Source organism: Acipenser ruthenus, chromosome 1, assembly GCF_902713425.1.
Source record: "Acipenser ruthenus chromosome 1, fAciRut3.2 maternal haplotype, whole genome shotgun sequence".
Taxonomy (NCBI): Eukaryota; Metazoa; Chordata; class Actinopteri; order Acipenseriformes; family Acipenseridae; genus Acipenser; species Acipenser ruthenus.
In genome coordinates this window covers 72136911-72157236 of record NC_081189.1, presented here as the reverse complement: position 1 = coordinate 72157236, position 20326 = coordinate 72136911, and the positions used below count along the sequence as shown (strand labels likewise).

Below are 20326 nucleotides of genomic sequence, written 5' to 3'. Positions count from 1 at the left end.
CTGTCACTTTGATGCAGTACATAAAGAATGGAATTCTCAGTCAGCCTGGCATCAATGGAGAGTACACAATTCCTTTACTTTGTCTTTTTTTTTAAAATGTATTTTACATTTTTTAAAAGAAGAGTCAACATTCATGACCCTTTTCATTGGTTTTCATAAGTAACATCTGCCACAACTTATTTTCTTTCAATAGACAGTTAATGTTTTGCACATTTCTCAGACGTATTTCATTAAGAAAGTTCTGGCTCTATGCTCTTTGGTATTGGGGGCTGCCACTCTTTTTGGATAATAATCACTGTGTATCTATATACTGTATTTTTATGATTGCCTTTTTTATATACTGTACTACAATAAAATTGGCAATGTAAGTAAAATAAGAAAATCCTGTAGTCTGTAATGTGACCAATGTGACTCAGTATTTTAGCAGCAGAACGCAGAACCACTCAGAATGACAAACGTGTAAAAATGTGAAAATGTAAAACATCTATTAAAATGACATTTTAGAGCACGTACAATATGTTTTAAGCACTCCCACACACGTTAGCGTAGACCCTGTATTTTCATTTAAAAAAATTAAAAATAAATAAATAAATAAAACTACTGTATTTCACTGATGAAACCCTTCACTTCCACACTCTGAACAGGTCCCACATTTTCCTGATTGTGAAGTGCCTCTGTTGATCTAATTATAAGGTTCATTTGGCTACAAGACAAGACATCTTATTAAAACTAATAACAATTGTCAGATTGTCAGAGCAAAAAGCACTGGGCATGGCAGGGGTTAAATTCTTTGATGACTTAAAAGTGAAAAAAGTAAAAGATGTTCGTTTTCAAAACAAATGGAATGTGCAATTCCTTCCTGCTGTTCCTTCCTGCTTCTTTCCTGCTGCCCAAGTCCAACATTATTCTAAATTGTACGTTGCGTCGCCTCATATCAGATGTGAAATATCGGTCAAGTTTAAACCATGAAGCATCCTGAACAGCGGTAGTAATTTAGCTGCCACAGACACAATGGTTTCATTTAAAGCCACTCTGAGTAATGACAACATGTATTATTCCAAAGAGCTGTGATATCTGGGGCCAGACTGGATTCATTTACAGGCATCAATGTCATTGTTTTAACTGCACTGATGATTAAAGTCTTTTCACAACACTGGGTTAAGACTTTGCAAAAGCATGTAAATTGCTTGCTTTTTCAGAACTTAACAAAAACATTTAACAAAATATGGACATTGTTCCCCATGCAATTGGTGAAAATCTGGACCCCCAGCCTTTTTGAACTGAAACTATGTGCCAATTAATAATTTGTCCATGAATTATAAGATGAAATATTAAAAACAGACAATATAAATTTAATTCAACAAAGAAATAACCCTCTTTTTTCTATACGATGCTATGAATTTGGATTGATCTTAAAGCAAAGTAACTTTCCTTTAAGAAAATGTCAACATTGTAAGCACAAAAAGTAAACTCTAGTACAATAGTAAAACATACCTTCACAAACCTGTTACAGTATAAACATAGACAGCACCATACAAGCCATACTGCCAAAAAGTACATTTATACACCAACTTTTATGGAAATTGAAAAACATATGAAACTCTAGACTTGATAACATACAAAACCCCAATCACTTAAGAGGGCGTTTTTACAATATATTATGGAACTGGAGTTCTGAATAAACAGAACACTTCTGAAAACCACTGCCAGCACTAGACTATAAAAAATTGTATATAAGCAACGGGGAAGCACTTGTAAAACACTGAATTAAACATCTGAACAAAGGTTCAAAGGCAATTAAGAGGCCCACCCAATCAATAGAAAAAAAAAAGACTTGGGCCTGCTACTTAAGTGTCAGTATGAGGCACTACATCTTGGCCGGTCTGCCATTTAGGCATTCATGAATCACCTGTCTGCTTTTGCGTGGCAAACATATAAAAAGTAACTCAGACATGTGAAAAGCCCTAATCTCACACATGAAAGTGACTTTCAAATACCACCGGACAAAACAGGTGGCGAACACCTGCCGCAAAAAAACAGCAGAGTATTAAATTAAACCAAGCACACTCACGCTTCCCAAACATAATGGGTGTATAAAAAATAGAGGGTGATCTGCAAGGCATAAAACTGATAGAACACCTCCAAAGGCCTGGGAATGGCAGCAGTGTGGAGTAGTTGTTAGGGCTCGGGACTCTTGACCAGAGGGTTGTGGGTTCAATCCCTGGTGGGGGGGACACTGCTGTTGTACCCTTGAGCAAGGTACTTTACCTAGATTGCTTCAGTAAAAACCCAACTGTATAAATGGGTAATTGTATGTAAAAATAATGTGATCTCCGTATATTGTGAAATAATGTATAATGTGATATCTTGTAACAATTGTAAGTCGCCCTGGATAAGGGCATCTGCTAAGAAAGAAAGAAGAAAGAATGGGAAAAATAAGGCTTTGCTTTAGAGCAGTAACCCTTTATCCTGTCAGTCGGCTCCAATACTTATTACATACTGTTTTCAGTGTGGGGACAGCCACTCTGTGTAATATATGCATGTAGGTGCCTGATCCACTTCCAAAACAAAGCTCTGATATATTGTTGGCCTTATTTTAATCACCTCTATTTGCATTTAATGAAGTGCTTTTGAAAGGTGCCAGACGTATTGAGAACTGAAATTGCCTGTTTATACTCATTGGGTCAGCTTTTTAAAAGCTGGTAAATGGGTTCGGTAATAAGAAAGGACAGTTTGGGGAAAATGCTCTTACTTATTATTTAGTTAAAGCCTGCTTTCAACTAGAAATTTAAAATGTATGTCGTGCTCTGCTGTTTGGGAAGAAGTCAAGCTGTTTTAGGTAAGTTTACACAAAACATAATTTGTTAAATTGCTTTTGGAATTCATTCAGGGAGAGATTCTGAAAGTTACCTTGCTTTTAAAATCAATCCTTTAGCCGGGAAGTTGAGTGAATTTCTGCTGCCAGATTCCCTGGCTAATATTTTGCCATGGATGATGCACACCTGAAAGGAGATGCAAGTCAAGATGCCCATGGACCACTTAGTCTGTCAAAGTGAGTGCCAATAGGCTCACAAGTGATAATCGGTTCCCTAAATGTCAAAGTCAGCTGTTAAAACTGGCTTCTTGCAGTACTTTCAAACTGGTTACAGACATAAAAAATAAAATAAAAAAAAATTTAACTGCTAATCCACTAAGTCACCATTATATTTTCATTATTGGCCAACTACAGGTAGTGGACAAAAAAATGGAAACACCTGGGTAACTAAGTATATTTAAAGCAAGGGCTTCCACACAGGTGTGGCTCATGCATTAATTAAGCAAATAGCATCCCAGCATGCTTAGGGTCATGTATAAAAATGCTGGACAGGCCTGGTTGCCTATAATTATGGCTAGCACCTCAGTGACTTTGAAAGACGGGTGATTGTTGGGGCGCGTTTGGCAGGAGCTTCAGTGACCAAGACAGCTCAACTTGCTGATGTTTCACGAGCAACGGTGTCTAAGGTGATGTCTGCATGGAACTCAGAGGGAAAGACATCATCAGCAAAGGGCAACAGTGGGCAGAAGCGCATACTCCAGGATCGTGATATCCGTGCATTAATTCGAAGTACAAGGCAAAACAGGAGAGCAAATTTCAACCTGGGGCGCGAGCAGCCAGTTTCATCAAAAATGGTCCGCCGAGAACTCCACAGAGCGGGATACCATAGTGGCCGAACGCCCTATTAAGTGACTTTACATTGATGTTTCCATTTTTTTTCCACTACCTGTATACATACTGTAGGACTTTTGGCAAGGTTTTGGAGCGGCAGCAAACGTACTTGATTAAATGAATATTAATAACTTGGTGCTGAGTGAAACTTTTTTTGTTTTTAAAATACATCTCTTGTTTGTAAAAAGTGCTGGGGACAAAAGTCATCTCTATTATTTACAGGGCTGAGATAACAAAATCAGTGGTAATGAGGTCCTCCCCAATTCCCCTAAAAGCAAGCCCCAAACCTGCCCTGGCAAAGGAAACCCAGAAGACAATACAATATTGCTACAGAGTCTCTGTGTATAAACCAAAAAGACAGAGGGCCCAAATTGGAAATGAGTGAAAAAAGGCAAAGGCACATTGTCGGAAAAGAATAAGTAAACACAGTCATGTTGAAGAAGTATTAAAGCACAAAACTATACAATACAAAACACAATGCAATACAATTTGCTTTTATGTAGTGCTCTTCATGCGAAACATCCCAGGGTCCTTTACCATATAAAAAATAAAAATAAAAAAATAAAAAACTATAAAAAGTCATTGGCCAATCAATCCAGCTCAGAAATAAGCTAATGCAAACAAATATGTTTTTAAATGTGATTTAAAATATTCAACTCTGCCAGCATTCCTGATATGACTTCGGATGGAGTTCCAAAGGCAGGGAGCAGAACAACAAAAGGTCCTTGCACCTACTGATTTTAGACAACTTCCAGGAACTACTAAAAGTTCAGAATTCACTGATCTCAAGGTGTGACTCTGCGCATAAGGTACCAACAGTTCCTGTAAACATAAAGGCCCAAAACCATGAAGGGCCTTAAAAGTAGTAAGCAGAATTTTATAAACAATCCTGAATTTAACAGGAAGCCAGTGCAGTGGTTTAAGAAAAACTACCAAAAAATGTATTTAAAATACCTTCCTACATTCAACCAAGTTGTTTCTTGCAGGTATTAAACTGTTAACATTGATTTATTCCTTTCAAAACTGTTCTTTAAAATACTGTATGCTCCTTAATGTTACATGGAACTTCAATTTAAACAGAGAAGAAACCCACAAAAAGCGCAGTATTGTTTCACTGCAATGTGTTAAGGGTACCCAAAGTTACCCTGATATGCCAGTTTATTTAGTTATAGTTTAATGGATTAAATCAGTTAAAGAAATGGGCCAATTCATCCACCTGGTGAGCTGCTACAATTACGTACTTTATCAGACTTGTAACAGTGCATTAACTGAGGGTCAGAATGTGACGTGAACACACACAAATGCAGGTGCACAGGTGTTTTAGTTAAACTGCTGTAATACAACACTTGAAATCCAGGCGTTGTGGGAACATGCAGCCCTTCACTCACATGACAGATCTCTACTGTATATTATTTTATAGGCCTGAAGTTCCAAGTAATTGCAACAGTACCCTGTAATCCACCATAACCAGCACTAGACCATCAAATCCGCGTCCATAAGCCCTAGGGCAGCGATATCAAAACAGCTTTGCTGCAGCTTCAGTGCTGATGAGACTGTGCTAGTTTATATACATTAAGGACCAAGCCCACTGTATTTCAATGTATTCCTATTGTCTAGAGTGCATGTACAGCATACACTCCAGAAATATGTTTTGCATTATGTCAAATGAAACTCGACCAAAAAAAGAAATATAATGCATATCTACTAACAGTGGAAAATGTGCTGAAATCTGCTGAAACATTGCCACAAGTGTTACAGATAAGATTCTGAATAAAGATAAGCCACAGCTGGGTTTTATTGGACTATTTTACAGCACTGGGGAATCACCCTGGATTGCATCAACCACCTATTTTTCAGAGGTGTCCCCAGATAACCAGAGAAAGGTAATTTTTCTCGTTACCGCCTCATGCCTGTTGCCATGGTTGAAGTTTGTGTGAAGATGGCAACAGTTGCATATGTCACACATGATTCGCACTACAATAGGTTCAGCCTTATCTTCGAATTAGCCTACCGAGTTCTTTGTTTTCACTGAGAGAATAACACATTCACACTGGAGAAAGTTCAGTGTCAGTCACTAGCGAGATTGTTTTATCCGGGTAGATTTTGTAAAAGTGAATGTTCAAATTTATTTATCAGATGCCTTTATCCAAGGCAACTTACAGAGACTAGGGTGTGTGAACTATGCATCAGTGGCAGAGTCACTTACAACTACGTCTCACCCGAAAGACGGAGCACAAGGAGGTTAAGTGACTTGCTTAGGGTCACACAATGAGTCAGTAGCCAAGGTGGGATTTGAATTGGGGACCTCCTGGTTACAAGCCCTTTTCTTTAACCACTAGACCACACAGCCTCCGAATAGGGCTAATTTCCATTGAAAAAATGGTTCCTGCTGCTTGGATCGTTAAAAAATGGGTTTGTTATAAGAAGGGTTCAATATATTGAAGTTAGACTATATATATGTGTGTGTGTGTGTGTGTGTGTGTGTGTGTGTGTTTTGTATTATACTGTAATTGAGGGTGTTAGTAAAATAAGAAAACCCCCTAGTCTGAAATTAATGCAAATGTTTGTGGTAATGTGAGATGTGAAACACTAGACGAAATAAGATGTGCAAGACTTGTGTGCAACTATTCAGCAACAATCATGAGAAAGCCGAAGCATTTCCACAATAAGGAACATTATAGTGGGTTGACACAATATGGCTACAATATATAGCATGCACATGTACTGTGAAATATAAGAGATAACATACAGTGGACACTGAGAGTATGATCTCAGCTGGAATGTGCTTACATATCCAAGAGCAATAACAGGACAATTACAGGAGGCAGTGTGGTCCAGTGGTTAAAGTCCAGGGCTTGTAACCAGAAGGTCACCAGTTCAAATCCCACCTCTGCCAATGACTTACTCACTGTGTGACTCTGAGCAAGTCACTTAACCTCCTTGTGCTCCATCCTGCAGATGAGATGTTAAATCAATGTCCTATTGTTAGTGACTCTGCATATAATGTAAAGCGCTTTGTGATGGTCGTCCACTACAAAAGGTGCTATATAAAGATATTATTATTATTATTATAAACATCAAAAGTAATGATGCTCTGGCCCATTTCATCCACCATATACTGGAAGTCATTGAGGAATGGTCACATATTCCTCCAAAATGATTTTAAACACCTCGTAGACTTGCCATGTCGAAACAATCCTGCCCTGGCTGCTCATGGTTGCCCAATACCAAAGTATTCCAACCCCTGCATTTGATATACATACACATATTCTTACCTTGACAGTGAAGTCTGCACCAAGAGGGCCACTCATCCTTAGTATCTCCTTGTCTGGAAACTTCTGGAAGTCCACAGTTGTGTTGTCAATGTGGTGAGACCCGGTAGTGCTGAGGCTGTTCTCTCCTTCCTGACCTTGTAGAGTCTTAGTTTCTAAATCTAAAAATGAAAACATCCGTTTGGCATACATTTAGTGGGGTTTGTAGTGACATAACCTAATGGGAACTAGTGATGAGGTATGAGTTGCAACCAGAGATACAGCAGCACCTTAATACGCTACTATCGGCTCACATGATTCCAGAAAATGACTTCAGTGCAAATTAAAAGACTTTAACTCAGTAACCATGCATGAATAGGCTATCACATTGTTTGTTAAATGTGTCTATTTAACAAACAATGTGAAATGCTAAACAGACAAGTTTTCTATGTAATGTAAAGTTCACGGGGCGACAGAAGGGGCTTCGTAAAGAGTTTGGGCCGTTTCCACCTAATGGCCGAATATTCAAGGCTTGGAATGCTTCTGCTGAGTGGCCCCGTGGGATAAGATAGAATAGGAAAGAGGGGTCTCATCGTACTGGAACCTTGCTGGGAAGAGGCGCTTTTTCCAAGACTGGTTGTCCCGGCAACCCCGAGGTGCCCTGAAAACACATAATATATGTCCGGCTCACTGAGCATGTCGACTGAAAGAGGAAGGAAATGGCAAGGTGTTAGGTTAGTTTGGGATTTGATCATTGACAGTGAGAGCAGGCCACATCCCATATTCGATTAAGGGAATTGAAGTAGAGCCTCATCCCGGTGACGCAAAGTACAGTGCTTAGTTGCACCGAAACACAGTATGGCCGGGGGTCCCCTCAAACTCACGTGGTGAGAACCTCCCTCAACGGAGGCTCGCGGGTGTTGTGTCCAACGCGAGGTCGCGGAAGTGAGTCTCACCCCCCCCCCCCCCCCCCAAAAGATGGACCCCCGGCTCCCTGTAGAACCCCACACCTGTGGGACGAACAAAGATGTGCCACGCATCACATGTACTAGAATGAAAACATACAAGACAAACAGAGTAGTTAGTGAAATTAGACTATATGATTTTATACCTGCCGCTCAGTGGTGAGGAAAAACCCCCTTTGTTAGGAGGAAACATGTTGGTCCAGGCGGTAACATAATCCCCACTCCAGGCATAATAACTATTCTTTGGTAGGCTGCAGTGATGTCGGAGACTGATGAACGAATGTAGCCCTTTACTGCTGACAATGTCTAGTGCCCCATGTTCTTTATAGGATGTTGATTGACATTAGCTTTAGCTGCTGAAGTGGATGATCCGATCCTGAAAGAGTGATGGGCATAGAACTGAGGTGGTAGCCCTGCTCTAGAGATGAGTGTGGCTAGGTGGGTTGAGAACCAGTGCCTGGTTACCACTGAGTGTGATCTGTCGATGAACAGAGGATCTGATGGGAGGAAAGGTTTCTTCCGGGAGATGTACCTTTAAATGGATGTATATGAGCATATCGTTGAGAAGGTTGAGAAGGTAGACAATGCTGTGGAGTATGAAGACCTTGTAGATGTCGCCAAGGTGGCTGCCATGTAGCTCCGAGCAGAGTGAAGCAGGTTGGAGATTGTTGTATTTATTTGAATATTAGATCCTGAAGTCGAGGGATTTGAAGAGGTTCTGATGCTGCTGCAGGAACTAGTTGACGGAATCTGGGGACCAGGAGATGAGAAACAGCATCAGCTGTGTTATTGTGAATGCCTGGCAGGTAACATGCTTCAATAATGAAATTGTTTGAAACAGAGATCCAAATGAGCCGGCGGAGTAACTGCATGATGAAAGGGGATGATGATCTGCCTTTGTTGATGATGTGGACTGTTGATTTGTTGTTGCTGTAGAATAAAATTGACTTCCTTGACCACTGGTGACCCCAGATATGTGCGGCTGCGACGATAGGGTATATCTCTAGTAGAGCCGAGGCTTTGAGTTGGGGAGATAAATCCTGTATCTGAGGGCCATCTGCTTAAAAACCATTCGGATCCTAGATAGCCTCCAAATCCTATGAATGAAGCATCTGTGAACAAGGATAGATCGTGTGGAGCTGAAATTAGGTCGTCGTGGAATAGAGACAGCCCGTTCCAATGGTGGATCAGTGTTGACCATATTTTTATGTCCTTTCTTGATTCATCGGAAATGTTAATAGAGGTTTTTTACTGTAGTTGAAAGAGCTAGGAGGCGAGAAATGAAGGTTCTGCCCTGCAGAATGATTCGGATGGCATAGTTGAAATGGCCGAGAAGAGACAGCAGATCTTGTTTCCTAATGGTTGTTGAGATTTGGAAGCTATCAATGAGTAGGCAGATGTGTTCCCATTTAGCAGGAGGAAAGCAGGCTTCAAACTTTAAACGTATCTAGTGTAATGTCTAGAAACTCGATGGAACTGAGTGGCCTGATTGTTTTCTCTTCTGACAGCGGGCCTCCGAGTGTTGAAAAAATTGATTTGAGCCTGGTAATGGCTTGAGCTGGGGGATCCGAAGGTGGTCATATAATGAAAGAAAGTCATCGAGAAGATGGAGAAGAAATGGTATGTGGCAGGAATTGAGTAATGTCCAGCACAAAGCTTCAGGAGAGAGAGTCGAATATTTTCGGGTTGCTGCGGCAGCCAAAGGCGAGTTGGGTAGTGAAAAAGCATTTATTTTGCCAACAGATTCCGAATAGATGGCGGACGGAGGGATGGATAGGTATAACTTTAAATGCGTCTGTAATGTCGGCTTTTCCTAGCCAGAATCTGTGGCCTGCCATCGTGATGCTTTTGATGGCGTCAGCAATTGTGATGTATTGAAGAGAACATTGTGTGTGAGTGATCAATGAATTAATGCTGCTTGTGAACTTCCCTCAGGGGGCTGAAAGGTTGGTTTTGTCTGAAAAGTTAATGTTGCGTCCGTATTCATGGCTGTCGAGTAGTCGGGTGGAGCAGAGCCGTGGATTGGGTTGGAAGCTGAGATTCTGGTGTTGAAACGAGGAGGGGTGGAGTGCCGGTCTTGACGGTATGAGGTTGCTGCTGAGGCTGCTTTTGGACATAGTGATGTGGAATTGGCAGTGGAGGCGCACACTCCAAAGGCGTTGGCTCGCAGACCGCTGAAAATCCTGTTAAACAGGTCTGGATCTGGACAGGACCAAATTGGTTAATATGGTTATCTGTTGCAAGGATAGAAGCAGCTTTTGCAGAAAATGATTTATGGTAATCGTAAAACATGGTACCTCCGTATCTTACTGACAGCTCCATAACATGAAACATGTATTGGTCCAATTCGTTCCGGCATTGAGGGTAAACAGAGCAGAGGACGTCCCGGTAAATTGAGAAAGCCATCGCAAATTCCCCCAATGTGACATATTTTAGAAGGCGTGGATCCCTGGATTTTAATGTTACCAATAAATCCCCACAGTCAGCAACCCGGTGGTCTAATAATTCTGATGTGGCTATCAGAATGGAAATGAGATTTATGTCTTTACCTTCTATAATGCTGCGGCGGAGTGCTGGAGACAAGCACTGGTGTCGAGTGGTGTTAGCTGCTTGTGATCCTGACACTGTAGCTGTAGCCAGGTTGTATGTGGGATTGTCAGCTGTGAGGACCGGGGTTGAGAAACTGGAAGTAGCCGTGGCTAGGGCTGGAGTTGTGGAAGCAGGGATAATTGCGGCTGTAGCTAGAGTTGCTACCTGATTATCCAGTTTGTCAAGCCTGGTATTGATGGCTACGATGGCTTCCGTGACTGGTTGCATTAATCCTTTAATGTCTTTGACTATCTTCTGGTGCAGACTGTAAACGGGATCGGGTTGAGCTGGACTTGGCGGTTGTAGTGCTTCACTGTATGGTGGAAGGGCGTCCCTGGGGACAAGTGGAGTTTACTTTTGCTGGAGGTTGCCTGACTGCTGGCTGCCAAGCGAGGTGGAATCGCTGGTTCGGCTCCGAGATCTGTGCAGAGGATATGAAATAATTCCTGCTGGAATGGTTATACCTTTTTTGAAGAGATGTTTCAGTATTTTTGCAATTGGCCAGTCCTTATAATGAAGCAGTTGCAGGGACGAGCAGCAGCGCTTGGATCTGCAAAGTTACTGAGCTGGGTGGTGGATCGCTGACTGGAAGGCTGAGGTTGAGGGACCTGGCTGCTGGCTTTTGTCCAAATTGGATGAGAAGGTAAGGGTCCGGTTGGTAGACATGATAGCAGGCTTGTCTTTTACTATAGCAAAATGGAGAGGTCTTGCTGTGTCCTTTTCAAGTACTTTAAATAGGTGAGTTAGGTGATGAACGTATAGGGTGTTAATGTATCAATCAAATGTGTTACTTGATTATTAGGGTATAACTGGAGCCCCTGCTATCATCCCCCATACCTCGCCTAAAGCTTACATTTAACAGAATTAACAAAGTACAGAAAATAGATGCATTTGAGCATGACACAAAACCAACACTCTTAAAGAAATGTTGGTCCTACAGAGTTTGATTAAATAACATATACTGAGCCTATTTGAATGTGATCCAAGACCTTTGGCAACAATCTCCAAAATACAGAAAAATGGATAAAGCACATGGAGACCATTTAAAAGCTCTATTTCCCAAACCTCATTTAATTGCATTTACGTTTCTACATGTTTCTCTTGGATTTATCATGCAATTGGCTCAGCTACTATAGTGTGTTTACAGCTAACATGATAATAAGTTACCATATGGGATCAAATGTGTTCTACTTAGCATTGTTAAAACAAATTAATAAGCTTAGGCAATGGCAAACAATACAAATTTGTTGGATGATGAGGAAATGGAATGGGCAGTTGTATTTCTTTTTAACTTGATTGTTTAAACATTAACATTGATTGTTTTGCAAAGTTTTTTTTTTTTTTTTTAAATAGTATTATTTCATTATATTGCTATGGTTAGCTTCAGAGTTGTCTCTTTGTTTTCCAAGTTGCTTAACAACTGCTAAAAAATGGCCCTTGTTTAAATGAATAACAGTTCAACTAGAAGAATTGAACTGCATCATCCTACATACATAAAATGACAAAAAGTTAGCATTGGTACTCTCATTTTTTTAAATGTATTTTTGTGTTTGTTTTACACTGCCTTTTTTAGAACTTGTGCGATTTGTATGTGTTTTTCATCGTCCAAACCTATTTAATATTTCCCACAGACAACAACAGAAAAATCTTTTTCCTTCAAGAAAAAAAAGCCAAAAAAAAAAACAGGGAACCACCAGATACTTTTGCCTTTTATACAGTAATCTAAATTGAATATCATCACAGAAACTGAAGACTGCAACAAACCACTTTAAACATAAAATCAGTGGCTGTCATTCCCCTACAGAAAACAACCCATTTTTAAATTAATAAATGTATAACATATATTACCAGGTGAAGCTGAAAGATAAAAGTGTGCAAGCACAGGTCGAGGCATGATGGGACAAGCGTCCTTCTCACGGCCAACATTTTGTATCCTGATGATGCCTGCTAGTACTTACGCAAGTGATCAGGTCCCTTCAGTACCAGTCTGACATGTCGACTTGCATACGGGATTGCAATGACAGTGTCCTCCACTGAGGAGAAAAAGGAAAGAATGACCTTCGTTTAGTTTGGTACGTCTGCAGTAGTGTCTACCTCTTTCTAAGCGTCTGTGCTCCAACACAGGCAACGACTGCCAGGAGTGATAGCACCTTCAACACTGACTAGGAATGAACAGTAAAAAAAATATTATAGCAATGACTACAATATTAACGGGTATGTGCTGTAGGTTACATACATATCAGCAAGTATACAAATGACAGAATTTCAGGAAATGTTCTATAAAAAAATGAGCTTAGCATAACCTACAGTAAGATAGTCCAGAAGCCAGGATCCTAGGCTGTTTCGGGAGTATTGTACCTCCTCATAATCTTGCTAGAGCTTGAAAGCCAGTATGTTGATGAGTTAAGAAAGAGTGGGCAATTAAAAAAAAAAAAAAAATATATATATATATATATATATATATATATATATATATATATATATATATATATATATATATAGTCATGTATGTGAAACAGTAGCCAACTTAAATGGGTTGAAAATCTGAGAAATCACAGTAATTAGTATACACCAAATGTATGTTACATGGGTTGAAAGTATAATGCAGAACAGATCACACAGTAAGTAAATATGTGATATATTAACCTGTTGTTCTAAATTCTGTGTACATTTCCCCATTTTAGTAACAATTTTATGTCAAGTTGTAGTAATTTTCAAAACTAAAATGTCATATACAGTTACATGTTGTACACTGATCAAGAATTATTTGTTTATGGGTCTTCATAATATCAACCATTTGGGAACTGGCTGAAGACTTATAGTACTACTGGGAAACCACTCGAAATACTGTAAATCCAGAAATATTTGCAAGCCTTTTATTATTCGAATTTCGCGGATCAAAAAAAAACCGCAAACATTGTTGGCGCATATATAAATGCTTCCAATGGTTGACTCATACGGAATTCATCCGACTGCTGGAGGGCGTAAGTAGCCGACGTTATCGAAATTGATGTGGATCTGAAAACATCCACAATAAAGCCAAAGCATGCAAACTGGCTTATGTCTGCTCTCCACGAACTAGGGAAAAAAATAGAAATGATCATTTCAGGCTGGTCTCTTTCAGGGATATAGAATGTAGTTAAGGAAAGCTGCAGTACCAGCACAAGTGATATTCCCATGTAAGAAAAAAATAAATAAAAAAAGAAGCTTTGTATTTGGTACAATTTACATTATCTTCTAAATAATAAATAAAAGCTACTGTAAATTTATTCATTTTCATGTTTTGCTATGGTATAGTATAATTCTGTAAAATTCATGTTCTAACTGTGGGTGGCTATTTATTTTTTTTTGAACATTCCACATAGCTTTTCTGTTACTGTCTCTGTTCTAAATTAAAAAATAGAATGTTTGGTTTTAAGATGCTATAAAACAAAATATATTTCTGTTGATTTACTATGATATCACAATTTGCATTCAGTTCTGTTTTGGAGTTAATATTGCACTAGTAGGCCTATACACTGCATACATCACTTTAAATGTCTCTGCAGTTGTTTGTGTAGTTCTTGCATTAGAAACAGTTTTGGTTGATTGATTTTCATATTAATTTTCCTGTCAGTAAATTATATTTTTTATGCAGTATTGTGTGTCTTTTTCTTTCTTTCAAATCCTGTGATAACCTATCATGTTATTAGCTTATGTGTAAATACACTGTATAAATGCACTAAAAAAGTTTGATTTGATTTATTTTTATTTTTTGAAGGCACATACAGTAATATTAACCATCATCAGCTCTTCATGTTGTACATACAGTATTATGAAGTAGTAAACAACTTTCAGGGCAACAGGTGTCTGGGTGTATTTTGCCAATATTTTGATAGCAAACATTTCTCAATTTACAGTATGTGCCACAGCAGTTAGTGAAACTGGAGATATTATTTAGCAACCCCAGAAATGACATTAGCTTAGATATACTGTATTCAGAGTATAGTGCTAGCCATCTTGGTTTTAGTAAGAATATGAGCTGCTGTATTAGAACCATTTGTAACCTGGACAGGAGATTTAGGCCATTTAATTCAACTCTACAGCATATTTTAATAACTGAATATCAAAGGTGTTATTATTTAGTTGCTGTAGATGATGGAAATGTCACTCCAAACTGAAGCTCTGAATTCACTCTGCTAGAGGTAGTTATAAAAATGCAGATGGTTGTTTTGAAAATCACAGTTGCATTCAGTACTGGGTGTGTCCTCTAAGCCGTGAGCAAACTGGCATGCAAGCAAGCTTGAATGTGGTCCTCGATCTGACAAAGAGGAATGGCATTCCACTCCACCTGCAACCCATGCTTCAGCTCACCCAGTGTGGAGCTCATCCCACAAGTGTCCAGTTAGGGACAGGTCTGAGGTCGGGCTGGTCGAGACACTGTTGTTTATTCAAAATAATTTGTTTCTGTGACACTTCCTCCACCACAGCAATGATGCTCCATGATGTCCAAGGCGTATTGGAGGGGGAAAAGCACTACAGGCGCGTTGACAACAGTGTTTTTCACAGTCTGTGACATCATATGGTTGCCAGTAGCTGCAAGAAGTTGTGTGGTCAGGGCTGGTATGGGAGAAAATTTCTGCATCCTGGAAGTGATCAGGAAGTTCCACTCTGTGGTCCAGAGTAGGGCTGATCAGCAACTTTACCAGTGGCATTGAAGCATTGCTATTGCTATTTAAAAACAATGTTGGTCTGTGGTTCAGGATATTGGTAGTACCTGCTCTTTAAATGGGTTACCAACAGAACTTAACACTGTAACTGAACAAGTTCAGGGTCTGGGAAACATTATTAATGCCTTTAACCAGTATTTTATACAAGCTAGCAATGCATTGAATGGTAATTCTGGTATGTATGAAAAAGATGATCCACCTCAACTCTCAAGACACTTGTCTTCTTTTAATAGAGAAGAAACGTTTGGTACTGTTAAATTTGATTTTAAAAATCTGACATCATCAACTGTATGTGCATTATTATAAGGCATGGATACTTCAAGGGGGGCTGGAGCTGATCAACTGGAGCCTTTCTTTCGAAAATTGGCTAGTAATATTATTTCATATCCTCTAGCGCATTTGTCTACTCTATCCTTAAATAATGGAACCATACCAACATTGTGAAAGTTTGCACATGTGGTACCAGTACAAAAGGGAGACTCTCAAATGGAGGTCACCAATTACAGACCAATATCATTGTTGCCTGTTCTGGCAAAATGTTTGGAGAAGATGGTGCCGGATCAGCTGAAAGCCTTAATTGACTCAAACAACCTGCGATCCCCAATCCAGTCTGGTTTTAGATCAGGCCATGGGGCAATAACAGCAGTGACTGGTTGACTACATTTCGAGTAGCTTGGATAGTAAGCAGGAGGCCGCTGCAGTCTTTATTGATCTGTCCAAGGCTTTCAATACTGTGAACCATGTATTATGTGATAGGTTGGGGAAATTGGGTCTGTCTGATAAAGCCACTGACTGGTTTTGTAGTTATATAACAGATAGACAACAACAGGTAAAGGGAGGAGGTATATTGTATTCTATCTTAGAGATAAAAAAAGGTGTACCACAGGGCTCTATCCTACTGTTTTCACTGTATATTGATGACGTGTGTCGGAATCTGAATGGAGTCCATTGTCATGTATATGCAGATGATACAGTACTTTATACTACTGGATACCCTGGCACAGACACAATTAAAAATAAAAACTCCAGGAGGCTCTCAATATTGTACAACAACGTTTTTTTGGAATTTAAAGCTGTTGCTTAATAAAAAAAATAAATAACTTCATGTTTTTTGGACCTAAATTTATAAGTTTGAAAAAAGACTTAATTAATTGACTTGACAGCATCTTGAGGTGGTGGTTAGCTATAAATATCTTGGGACCTGGCTGGATCCATTCCTGAAGTTTGATCTGCAGATTTGAACTATCTCAAAGAAAATAGACAGCAAAAAAACATTATGCTTCAAAGTAGAAATCGTGTTATAAAGAGCTGTATTTTTCCTTTGTTTGAGTATGGTGATAATTTATTTTTACATGCCTCTGCTGAGCAATTTAAAAAATTGGATCGACTAATGACAAAGCAGCCAGATTTGTATTAGACTGCCCCCCTCAAATCCATCACTGTCAGTTACTGGCTTCTTTAACCCTTTGAGGTCCATTTATTCAGCGCCTGTCAAGCGCGTCAGGTCAAATTTATTTTCATACAAGCTGTTTATTTTACATGCGCTGTTTAAAAGTACTTGTATTCACAGTAAAACAGGCTTAAAAGGCACTGCATGTAAACATGACACTGAGTACTGCATCCGCAGCCGTGCCCCACCCCTTGTTCGCTGTATTTATCACATACCTCTTCATAGTCGTGCATACTGATAAATCATCTCCTGATCACTTGATTTCTCATCAAACTCCTCAATAATGTTATCCAAGTCATTATTTTATTACTATAACATCTCAAAAAGCTTGGCAAATGTCCGCGATTGTCTGTGAGCGCTGGATGTGGAAGCAGCTATCTTGTTTGTTTATGTCCGTGTTATGTCTGTGGTGAAGGGACTATGCGTATTGCTCAGATCCACCTCCATTTTTCGGCCTCTCTTGGCCATTGAAAGCTTTTCTCAGCTTTTTCTGGAGAAAAAAATGACTAGGGTCCTGTGACTGACGCCTTTTTGATGGACCACAAAGGGTTAAATTTGGATGTCAATTAACTGTAGAAGGCAATTCACTAGGTACTTTTTGTGTGTGAAACTGTAATAGGTTTTCTGCCAGGTTACCTAGGTTTGTCGCTACAGGTAAATATACCCAAATGCAGTTTACAATCTAGTCTTGCACTTATTTACCAAGTGCCTTGGAGAAGGTCTTGGATTGGTTGGTCAGTATTTAACTACAGTGCCCCTATGGCATGGAAAAGTCTGGACCAGTTAAGACTTTTCCATGTCAGTTAAACGTAGAACAATGACTAAGATTACATTTATTTTAATGAGCAGGTTCCAAGAAATATTGATGTATAAATGCTTCTGATCCCAGATTGAATGTATGATGAGATTGTCTTTTAGAGTGATGTTGTTTTCAGTGATGCGAAATTACTGCTGTCTGATTCTGGCCATCTTGCCACAACACTCTTGTAAAAGAAGCCTCAGGCTCAATTGGTTTTTTCCTGGTTAAATAATGAATAAATAAATAAATAAAATATATTGTGTGGTGATGATGGTGTGAACAAAACGATTCCCTGAAAGAGATGATGACTAGAGATCTACCTAAATCGCGATTTCGCGGATTTCGCGGAAATGCTGAAATTGAGGGTTTACTGCGAAATTCACCTCTTAGGGGCCAATGCATACAAACAAGTACGGAGAGGAAGAAAAATAAACCTTGTTTAAATGAACTACTGCACAACGCAAGCGACACAAACTACGTATCTTCCATCTGTTGATAGCCCTTTTTGCATTGCACTTAAGCAAAAAACAAACAAACAAAAAACGTCCACAAGTAACATTTACAAAACAAATTCTCCAAAGCAGTTAACGTTCTTGTTTACTATTCAAATGACAAAGTTTTAATCAGCCTATCACTGCGTCTTTACTGCTTTTATGTGACCTGTACTTTGCAGTAGGGGGTGGGACAAAGTTGGTGCTGCATTGTTTTGATTTAGGTTGCTAAAATCTAGTTTTCCGCATTGGAGGTAAGATAGTAGAAATGGACGACAAAAAAGCAAAGTATATTTTGGCTGATGATGTCTGTACATGCAGACTGTGGTAATTGTTTTGCATATCTTAATGTGTCTTTGGAGAAAATACAATTGATCGCTATTTAGCTTCAGAATCACACATTAAACAAAAGGCTACTACAGAGGCTGCTGAACAGAACGTAAAATAAACAGCCTTCAGAAACCAAACTGGAAAGTCAGCCCAGACAGGAAGTATTCTTGTCTGCAAGTTAAATCAGTACTAAAACGATCTAGCACAGCCACCTCGCTTCAACCTGCTGCTTAGTATTTTAGACCCGAATAGCCACGTTTTCTTTGTTTTGACTCGGTACTAATAAAATAAATTATTGGATGGGACAAATAACATGACAACGAACTTGCTGCATACATTGCCTTTATTAAAGTATGCGAGATGCCCTTGTGTAACAGAGTTTTTGGGCTGTTTCTTATCGATCTCCACATCTGTATAACTTGGCAAAGCTTTGCCTTAACTTCCAACCAATTCAGTGGATGCAGAAAGTGCAGTCTCAATGTATGGGCAAGTCAACTGCTGGGGGATGCTGCATGCTTGCCTTATTAACAAATGACAGCACTCTGTTTTAGTAAGGAAGCAAGTACCACTATTTTTAGGCTTTATAGTGTTCTGAAATACTGTCTACTTAGGTTTATTTAATGTTTAAACAGGTCCGCAAAATGTCCGCGAAATCCTAATTTTATTCCGCAACATACCAGTGAAAAATACGTAAATCCTAATTTTATTCCGCAACATACCCGTGAAAAATACATAAATTTATCGTGATTTAAGTAGACCCCTAATGATGACCAACATACTTTTGGGATATGCTTGCCACAGGTCAGGTATTTACTGAGCATTTTATGTCAGAGCTGCCGATAGGCCGGTTTGTTGGTCATCTTCTCTTTCAGGGAACCGGGGTTACATCCGTAACCTATCGTTCCCTTTCTAGTCGAAGATGACCAACAACCAATACTTTTGGGAAAGTATATCAAACCCGTTGCGAGGGAGCGTGAGTTGAGACAGCAGATGAGGGACGTCTCGCTAGCGCCAAACTAATATTTGTGGATCTACCACATTGAGTCGGTAGAACCTGGTGAATGTATGCGGAGTAGCCCAGCTAGCCGCAGTACAAATCTTGGTCAATAAAGCTCCTCTAAAGAGGGCCCATGACGTAGCCACTCCTCTGGTAGATTGCGCGGCCACCCTCCCAGGTGGAGGTAGGTATATGCAGTCAAGACTGTGTCCACAATCCAGTGGGACAGTCGCTGCTTCGAGAGGGCTTGACCCAGGGTCCTTTCACCATGACAGACGAAGAGCTGGTCAGACTGACACAAGCACTCTTGACCTATCCATATAATCTCTCAATGCCCGAACCGATCCTCTTCTGAAGAAAAAGGAGGGCGATGGAAAGCCTCTAACTCCACCGACTGGTTTAAGTGGAAAGCCATAACCACCTTAGGGAGGAAAGCGGGGTTCGTGTGTAACGATACCCTGTTTCCATCATCTCAAATACGCATACAGGCACTGTGCACTGACAGAGCCTGTAGCTCACTAACCTGCTTAGCGGAGGTGATGGCTAGCAAAAAGTCTGTCTTCATAGAGAGATATTTCTCTATAGAATGTATAGGCTCAAACGGGCTCTTAGTGAGAGCCTCCAATACCATGTCTAGACTCCACTCGGGGAGGACATCCTTTCTAGGAGGTAACCGCTAAGCGCCCTTCAGAAAATGTGTCGGCAGGAAATGAGTGCCTGAGGACACCGAATCAATGGGGACATGGCATGCAGATATGGCTGCTACGTACACTTTCAGTGTAGAAGGGGATCTACCCTCTTCTAGCAGGTCTTGCATGCATAGCGGGATCTCCAAGGGCTGGCCTTGTAGCAGCTGGCAAGGGTTTGAAAACCAGATTCTCCTGGGCTATCTGGGGGCCACAAGGAGAACTGTCACCTTCTCTAGGAAGGCCAGGAGCAACGGTATTGGCGGGAATGCATACAAGAGCGTCCTGGCCACTCGTGGGATAGGGCATCGACGCCGAGTGGACGGCCATAGCGGTGGAGGGAGAACCATAGT

The 20326-nt window shown here is 40.0% G+C and overlaps 1 protein-coding gene across 1 annotated transcript in view; it reads right to left on the bottom strand.

Moving 5' to 3' along the window:
* Window positions 1-20326, bottom strand: part of LOC117420450 (ADAMTS-like protein 1) — a 245210-nt gene that overhangs the window by 12664 nt on the left and 212220 nt on the right. Inside the window, exons 7-8 of the mRNA XM_059029130.1 lie at window positions 12470-12544; window positions 6982-7139 (exon numbers count right to left, since the gene is read on the bottom strand). Coding sequence (XP_058885113.1) covers window positions 6982-7139; window positions 12470-12544 — 233 coding nt within the window. The remainder of the gene's footprint in view (window positions 1-6981; window positions 7140-12469; window positions 12545-20326) is intronic.